At 35.2% G+C, this 9569-nt stretch overlaps 1 protein-coding gene across 1 annotated transcript; it reads right to left on the reverse strand.

Moving 5' to 3' along the window:
• Nucleotides 1–1386: 1386 nt before the first annotated feature.
• Nucleotides 1387–8819, reverse strand: FGB (fibrinogen beta chain). Its single transcript, XM_004446460.2, has 8 exons — nt 8664–8819; nt 6323–6514; nt 5657–5840; nt 4424–4651; nt 3754–3867; nt 3262–3387; nt 2793–3078; nt 1387–2175 (listed from the first exon to the last, which is right to left on the reverse strand). Exons 1-8 carry the CDS (start codon nt 8769–8771, stop codon nt 1944–1946), a joined length of 1470 nt encoding a protein of 489 aa, XP_004446517.2. The 5' UTR covers nt 8772–8819; the 3' UTR covers nt 1387–1943.
• Between the last annotated feature and the right edge of the window lie 750 nt (nt 8820–9569).

Genomic DNA, 9569 nt, shown 5'->3' on the forward strand with positions numbered 1-9569 from the left:
CTGTGTGTTTCTTCTATTTGTGCATTAACTAGGAATTGACGATCAGATTTTCTAGTTTAGTGGTTTTTTAATCTATGGCTTTACTTTAAGCTCTGGGGATTTATTATATCCTATGTGTCTGTGTGTAGTATGACTGAGAGAAGATATAAGGAATATTGCCCATGGATTAGTCTCCTGCCATCTTCTCCCATTCCTGATTCAATGGGTTTTTGTTACTCTAGACTTGCCTCAAAAGTTCTATTTTCAGGTGCTGTGCATATTGAATGTCTGTGTGTGCCTGTACTGGAAAATGGGTTCTATAGATATAAAAAAAAAAGGATATCCAAGATTTTGATAGGGTTTAATCATTCAACATTTATTGAAGATCACCTTTCTGACAGGCTGATTTTGGAATCAAAGATGAATAAGGAATGGCTTTAAAAGAGAGCTCATCACCAATATAATGACGACAAAAGGTGAGTAAAACAGATGGATTGCAAGTCGTACTTGTTAAAAGGGGAATTATGTTGCCCAAGGGGCTCAGACAGCCTTCACTGGATGTTGACAGGTAATGTAAAACTTGAAAACAAATGACAGTTGTGTTGGGGGAAGGCATTTTTGGCAATGGGAGCATCATGTGCTCAGGCAGAGTCCCAAAATGGCCTGATCTGTCCTGGGATGATGAAAAATTCACTGTGACAAGGTAGGTGTATAATGAAGGTGGCAGGAGAGGGCTCAGGAAACAAGCAATGAACTATTTGCACAACCAACTAAGAAATTTGAATTTTACTATGTAGACAATGAAGAGCTAACATTAAGCAGGAGAGTAACTTGGCTGGAGTTTTCTATTTTTAGGACAATACATGTGATGACCAAGTGATTCATAGATGGAGTAGAGGAGGAAATGGGACAGATCTCAGGGCAGGGGCACCAGGTAAAATCTGAAGTTGGATCTGATGAGGAAAGAACATGGCAGCATTTCCAAGATAGAAACTAAAAGAAATATGACTGCTGAGATGCAAAGAATAAGAGGATGTGCTTCAGGGCAAAAAGTTTCTGTGAAAACAGTGGCAACGATGTACCCTGAAATAATATTCAGGGAAGGAGAACCTAGGGCCATAATTGCCCAAGGCAGTTGGAGTGAAGTGATGGGAGAATATAGGGTAAAAGAAATACTTAGAAATGGTATATCTATTTCATTGGAAGAAGTGATAAGAACAGAAAATCCACGTCTGCTTTAGTTCCGATGTGACTATGTAGAGAAAAAAAAAAACTAATTGAGACCAGGAGGCCTCATTCCTAGGGGTTGCTTCCTGCTTCACGCTTTCCCTCAAAAAACAAATGGTGAAGGCTTGATCCTGATGTCTAGTTAAGTGACAAAGTAGTGGCTTTTCCATGACGCAGAGCAAGAGTTCAAATCTTCAGATTTTTAATGCTTGTTTAAGGTGAATGCTTCCCTTTCCTTACAAATTCAAAGCTTAACTCATGGGCCATGTTGATTACAAAATAAGAAACCATTAATTTATTGCAAGAGAGACTGGTTTAGTTAACACAGTTTTAAAAAGTTTTTTTTTTTTTTTGAGAAATATCTTACATAAATAAATAGAGTTTTCTAAAGTGGACTTTTTAAAATGAGCTTTTCATTTACTTGACAGCTTTTCTACAAAAAGAATAAGAAAATTCTTCTCCCTATTTTGGAACTTTTCACAATCAGCTGGGATTGAAATCATGAACACTGGCCACGATAATCCTTCGTTTTTCTTGGTGAGCAAGATAAATGAAGAATACAAAAGGAATTGTGTGTTCGTTTTAATATCATTTATCCTAATACCTTTTCCAAAAAGTCACACTCACAACCTTTTGATAGAATGTATATAATGGGATATAATGTATGAAAGAAAATTCCAATAACATAATGTACAAAAATGTTGTCACATGTACAACAAAAATCTATGTTTTGGAGACTACTGCTGTGGGAAGAAGGGCCTCATCTTCATAGACATTGCTTTCAAGGAATACCATGATCCCTTCCAGTTCATCCATACCATACCATCATCCGTGCCATGTTTTGCCATGTCCCAGCTGTAATGTCCACCCCAATAGTATCTGCCATTTGGATTTGCTGCATGGCATCTATTATACCACCATCCGCCACCGTCCTCTTTGGAACACTGTTTTCTTGGATCTGTAGTTACCCTGAAAGGAAATGTTTTTGGGGTTAATGGAAACAGAACTACAATGTTGTCAAGGTGATTCTTTGCAACATACCCACAGAAGACTGCTGCACTCAGTCATGTGTGCAGTACTCTTTCCCTAGGCTTCTAGAAGTAAAGTCACACTAATTCACAACGGCCCTCTCTGCCCTAGACCAAAGATAGGAGAAAACAGGCCCATGCAACAAATTCATCTAGGGATTACATTTGTTACTTTGTACTGTGCTGATAGCTTTCAGATACCTTACAGAATCCTGGGAAACACAATGAGGGTTTTGATGCACATAATAGAATATGGAAATATAGATATTTTTTCTAAACACGACTCAGTAACTGTCCTTTAATTCCAGTTTGGCTCTTAGTTGTGGTATGACTCTGGGTAAATTGATCTTTCTAAACTTCATTTGAAAAATGAGAAAAATAATAATATCTACCTTAGAGCTGAAATGCTTAAGAGTAGTAAAGAGCTTTGCTACCATGGCTGACACAGTCAGTGCCCAAGCAATGATAATAATTAATGGCATTAGCTATTATAAATGATTCTGAGTACCAGTGTTTGTAGAAGCTTTTAAACCAGGACTGAAGAATGCAAACACCTACCAGCCATCATTGTCTCTGTCATAGGTGCTGAAGTACATGCCATTGTGGATGGTCATGGTTCTGTTTTCTCCCACCAGTTGGGAAGCTCCCTCCATGAGGGCATTGCCAGCTGTTCCTTTATACTTGCTCACTGAGAGTTGGTATTTGTCAGCCTCATTCTGTACAGTGAATCCTCCATAGCGAGCCTTCACCTTATCGCCTTTCCAGTCCTCCATCTCAATCAACAGTTCCGTGGTTCCCATCCTGGTAAGCTGGTTAATTTTATCATTCCCGAGCCAATATTCACCTAAAGTAAAAATGCAATAAAACCTTTTGAAACTAAAAACTCTCTTACTTTACTCTCCCACCCTCTTGTATAGTTAAACTTTTCTTACCTTCTTAAAACACTTAACAACAGATTCCCATTACCATATTTTTTTAGTGGGAAAATTTTAAATTCAATGATTTCGTTTTGTATTCCCAATTTTACCTGGTTGGCCACAGTACTTTTTCCCTTCTGCATTGGTTGCAATATTTCCAAATCCTTGTTTATATGAATCCCATTTCCTGCCAAAGTCAACACTGCCATCTTGACGGTTCTGAATTACTGTCCATCCTTGTTGAAGTAAATGAAACAGCACATATTAACTTATAACGAATAATGTCACTTTGAGGGGAAGGTCGAATCCCCTGTACCAAATATATGTGCCAGCATATATATTTGGTACAGACCAAATATATATTTGGTACTCGAAATAGATATAAAAGAAAATAAATATGAGAGAAAAACTTAAAATCTTTGGCAACTGCAAGTATTTTATCTTACTCCAAATTGTGAATCATAGATATTTCACAATTTTAAAAATATCTGTGCTTCAAATATAATGTCTCATAGTAAGCTATACCACAGCTAGATTTTACTTCCTTGCATTTTATGACATCAAAATAATGAATAAAAGATCAACAACTATCAAAAACTTACCTCCATTTTCTGTGGTCATATCACAGTATACTCTGAATGGTTTCACAGAGTCATCAGTCTGAATGAGATACATTTCAGATGTTTCACCTCCATTTCTGAGAATTTCCTCACATTCTGCAACCACAAGATAACATATTATATTCAGGGTTCTATGACATAATTACTTGGTCTTAGTCACCAATTTTATGATAAGCTAACTGATTACATAGGTTACCAAAGAAATGTCTTATTTTAGACATATGAAAATAATATTATACAAATTGGATCTTCCTTTTACTGAAAATCAAACTCAGTTTTGAAGAATTCTTTCTGTGAAGGGGATTAAAAAGCTCTCCCTTGTCCTTTAAGACCTGGGATATCCATAAATTGCCAGAATACATGGGAAAGAAAAACCTTTCCATCTACCCATGGCCCTGATTTCTGTTCAAGCAAGTGGCACATACACCCATCAGCCACCCCGGGAGCTACCACCATCATTATACTTCATGCTGCTCATCAAAAATATCAGCTGGATTGAGTCAAGTCAGAACATAACATGCCAAGGATATTTTCACAATATACACATGTGCTATAATGTCATTATGATCTGTTGGGGCAAAACCCACAGATCTCTTATTTTTAGAGTGTGTTCTTCTGGAAACCCTATAGAAATAGGTTTCTTATTATTTACCTTTGCCAGACACCACAGGAATACTGCAACTGACAGTGCATGGCGTGCGGCAGTATTCCATCTGAGCTAAGACATCAGATTCTAATTTTTGTATTTTGCTTCTCAGGTCTTCCAGGATTGAACGGAGCACACGGATGTTAGTTGGGACATTACTATTCACAGTCTCCTCTATATATAATCTGTGATTTTCCAGATCTGAGGAAAACTCACTTATTACATTTTCATTATCTGGAAAAACAAAATTATATAGGAATAGTCAGCATTTTTGACTCATAAAAAACTAAATGTTGGGGAGCAGATGTAGCTCGAGTGGTTGAGCACCTGCTTCCCATGTACGAGGTCCTCGGTTCATTCCCTGGTATCTCAAAAACAAAACAAAACACAACACTAAATGTATTCAAATCACAATTACGATTTTCATTTTCTTCAAATAAACAGACACTGAGATACCATTGGGCTGTCGTGATATGCAGTTGTATTTAGGGGAAATTATTTGATCCATGGCATATATAAATCACCCTATAGCCAAGCTATTATACTAGTAATTTACTTAGGTATAAACCAAAACTTACGTGCAATAATAAATACAATAGGATGTTTATTTCTTTGAAAAGGAAAAGAGAAAGCAGCACCTGGACCTTCCATCTCAAAAGTTCAACATCTTATGGAGGAGATACCCTTGATTTGTTTACCTACACCACAGAATTACAGTGGAGCCTTGATACTTACAAGAGATATGTCACAATTCCTTTGAGATGTGTCTGCTAGTCTCTCTCACTAGCTGATTTCTAACCACTCAACACTCAGACCTCAAGATTCAAAGGTTAGGCATCATTATCCTCAATACAATTGAATATATCATGGGTTACTCCCTCATATTAAAAACCTCAAATGTTACATCTATAAATGCTAAAGTTTTACTCTGTGAATATTACCTTCTGAATCAGCAGATAAGTTGGTCAGAGACTAAAAACGAAGAAGAAATCACAGTGAACTTTTTCATAAGAAGTCATGCTTGCTGGTGCCAAACCGGGAATGAGAGTTGAATGGCCCATCGTGGGCAAGTGAAGGTGCCTCACTGAGGACATCACACATCAGGTTCATACTAAAACTGGTATGGATGCTTCCAGGGGTAATCTAGCAATGTTAATCTCCTAATCATGCATTCCAATGGTGGTCTAACACTTTCAATTTTATAACTGAAAATCAAATGGAAAACACAAGGATATCTACCTTTTAATTGCTTTTCCCTCTTTTTCCACATGTCTTTCAGCAGAGTCGTATATTTAAAGGTGGTTGAAGAAGTGTGTGAAATAGACTCCATATTTTTATTTAACTCATTAACACTGTTTCTGATAGGTTTTTCCTGTTTTAGTAGAGTATCTTGCAACTGACATCCTGTAGGACACAGGACTCCCTATAAACAAAGAAAACACCAGGAATTAGATGAAGGATTGGGCTATGGATATCTGCTAAAATAGCACATAGTGAGAATTCAATGATATCACTAGTCAGTATAAAAACTTGTCTTTTAATTTTCTTTATATAAAAACAGAAATTTTAGAGGTATCATCATGCTCTTATGAAGATTAAAAAAGTCCTTACATTGATGAAATGTAATTAGGCTACACAAATTTTACCACTTAAACAAAGAAAGTGGGCAAAATACAAAGGGAAAGACAACACTCCCATGTCCTCAACCTTGTAATCTTAGGACCAGATCAAAGAAAACTAGAAAGGAAGCCTAAATCAAAGGCCCAATAACTTCAATGTTATGCCTTTCATTTCCAAAATAAATAGAAGTACAACAACGGGAATGGTAATGAAGGCCACTGCATCATTAAGAAGCCATAATGACTAAGGGATCCCCACCATTGAAAGAAGCATCAGTATACCCACCAGATCAGGGTCAGCATGGAGACAGCCCCCAGCATCAGGGGGTTTTCTTTGCACTTTCTTTTGGCCAGCGACTGCTTTGGCGGGCCGAGCCCGATAGCCACCACTACTGATGGGTGGTGGCGCAGGCCTCAGGCTGGGAGCCTCTTCTCTCTTCCTGTCAAGGGGTCGATGACCACGAGCGTCCAATGAGCTCTTCAGGGAACCAGGCAGAAATTACACAGTATTATAGAACAAGATTAGACATGGAACTATTTGTATCTTCATTTTTTAAATGAGGAGAGCTATTACAAGCCTGATGATTGGCTGATGATTGGCTGAAGGTCCACCAACTGGCCAGTTGGTGGTGGCAAATCAGTAGATTGCTTGGCTCTCTTCAGGAGTAGTAGAAAGACCAACTGTACAAGAAACTATTGTATCTGAGATAGTTATTTAAGAGAGGCCTTAAAACAAGCTACATCAGAAGACTGTGACTAATAATGACATCACATTAACGAAACCTAAGGGATATCTACTGTGAGAAAGAATGAGTATTCTCAAGCCTCTTTGGATTTCTAACCTCCTACAGGTTAAGTTATTATTATCTTCCCATTTCCAGTTTCAATTTTTGTGAACTGATGGTTAGGCTAATTCCTATATAGTCATATTTAAAATGCAATATAGATTTAATAGAAAAATAAAATTTATTTAGAATGTATTTGTAAAAAGACAACCTTTGGCATTTCGAACACAAGTATGAAGAGCAAAAGGTATTGTAGAGCCAGACTTCTTGATTTCAAGTCTTGATCCTACCACTTAATATCTATAAGACCTTGCTGAAGTTATTTTATCCATACCTCACCTTTCTCATCTGTAAAATAGGGATAATAATAGTATCTGTTTTATAAGCTTGACTTACAGCATATGACTCTCTCAGAACAGTACTTGGCATATAGCAGGTGTTCATTATTTTTATTACTGCAATTATACATCACAGATACTGAAGTTTAAATGGCTTTTCCACTGCTAATTTCAATTTTGTTCTTCTACTGATGAAATTATTTGTTAAACGGTTCTTATAAAATATTCTACATGGTTGTTTTTATCAAACACCATGAATTTCTCTTCTTAAAAATAATTGTCAAGACATGTACATTGTGATTAAAATTATTTGCTAACTTTAAAAATATTATGTTAAAAGGTAACAAAGCATAAAATATACAATGCAATATAAAAGTTTTGGCTTGGATTAACCATACTACCAAGTGTTTTTTGACAGTAGTTATTATACCTTTGGGACTTAATTACAATTTAACAAATGACTAGATTTGAAGAGCAGCAGCAATTGAATTCTTTTGCCTTATAATAATATTTTATGACCCTAGACATTATGTCTGATTCTATTGGCAAATTTATTGTCTTTCATTCATTAAGTTACAATAACTTTTAGTTAGGGTTCTAGGATTTAAACCTAGCCAGATTGGTTACAATCTGATAATTAGAAGACTTACTTTCCCTTCAGTTTCGGCAAATGATCCAAAAGCAATCACTTCATACCAATATTGTATATTCTTATTTCTAGAGTGCAGATACTTACTATATATTATATACAAGAAATTTGATCATAATTCATTTTATAAAATTTATAATTCTGCAAACATTCATTTTCCTAAATGCATTTCTGTGTTTTTATAACTTCAAACAGTAGCAATAAGTTAGCGAATTAGCACTCGAGGAAACACTACTTTATAAATTAATAAATTAGATTGAAGTATGTGCTTCATAACCATTTATAATAACAATTAAACACTAGCTGATTTAAGTTTCCCCACTTGAAAAAAAAGCAATGTTTCATTACATGTGTCTACTCTTCTTTTAGATTTTGATCATAATTCTCTTACAAAACTAACCAGTAATTTCAGGAGCTCCCCCCCTCTCTGTATAAATATCTTCACCAAAGAGTAACCTATCTTCCATAGCTTTTTTCTCTTAAAATACTACTCCTTTACAGAATGCGAAATTTTCAGATTTTGTCCTCATGACTGTAACAATGAATTGCTAGAACTAAATGGAAATCATATTATACAGGATAACAAGTGACAAAACATATCTTACCTTAGCTAAACCAACTTTCTCCTGAGAAAATAAAGATGATAAACCAGAAAACAAGAAATTATTGTATTATTTTTATATAAGAAATGTTATAAAACTAACTAAATGGGACCCTGATATTAACAGTTCAATTTCATAAATAAAATCAATGCTAATTGCATTAAAATAAATACTCACACATGATTATAATTCTATTTTTATATTTTATGTTAATAATACCAGTAATAATATAAAAACATTTTAAAGCAATCACCTCATCATCGTAGTCTGAGACAAGTTGGGACTTAGCTACGTAAGTACACAATAGTAGCAGCAGTAGATGTTTCATGGTTTTAAATTTTTGAAAGTTCCAAGAAACCATCCTTTGCTAGTAGTCTTAAATGAGAGGTCTGCAAGCCTATATATACCTGGACCCTCTGGTAACTATGACTTTAGAAATGGTTACATTCTCTTAGTTAATATTTAATCTCTTGGTTCATCTGTTGGCTGAACCGTTTTATCACTTAAGCAACATCTTCCCAGCATGACTTATTTACTTGTTATATGACTATTCTTCTCTGTTGGCCAATTTTAGCATTTAACTGGACAAGATGATGGGAAATTAGGGCATTCCTAAAAGACATGTGTATCACATTTCTTGTAAATTAATGTTGACATGGCACAGGCTCACAAAGAATGTGTAAGAAAAAAAATTTTTTTAGTTCAAATGCAAATTTTGGACCTATTTACAAGGTATCCATTAAAATTGTGAACTCACTAAAGGTTAACCATAAATGTTTATGTTTGGGAGCAGTCATGTAATTCCGTTTTAAAAGGGACTCTTAAAATCAAAAGTAATATTCTATCACCATGTATTTTTCCTCTCTTTTAGAATTTAATCAGAATTTACAAAGCACAATGGTATTTTTAGCATCTGCATTTTATATTATGATAGGGTTCTATCATCTTGTGCTATCCTATGATAGACAAACAATAGGAGAAAGAAGTCGAGACTTCAACTTTTCTCTGACTTTCATATTTTCTTTCTTAGCATAAGTTAAATTTTTCAACAAATTTGAAATATTTTTAAAGTTATTAGTAGATTATAGATTCCTAAGTCAAAATTATTATTATGGTGATTGAATACATATAAGTGGATATGTCTCCATATGAGTGTTTT

This window comes from Dasypus novemcinctus, chromosome 1, assembly GCF_030445035.2.
Source record: "Dasypus novemcinctus isolate mDasNov1 chromosome 1, mDasNov1.1.hap2, whole genome shotgun sequence".
NCBI lineage: Eukaryota > Metazoa > Chordata > Mammalia > Cingulata > Dasypodidae > Dasypus > Dasypus novemcinctus.

Excerpts from the sequence above, each read along its gene's own strand:
- FGB (XM_004446460.2), bottom strand. The coding sequence starts at position 8,771 with ATGGTTTCTTGGAACTTTCAAAAATTTAAAACCATGAAACATCTACTG. Across the intron at positions 3,388-3,753 it reads TATGACCACAGAAAATGGAG|GATGGACAGTAATTCAGAAC; the intron begins GTAAGTTTTTGA and ends TACTTCAACAAG. Across the intron at positions 3,079-3,261 it reads AAAGTACTGTGGCCAACCAG|GTGAATATTGGCTCGGGAAT; the intron begins GTAAAATTGGGA and ends TTTTTACTTTAG.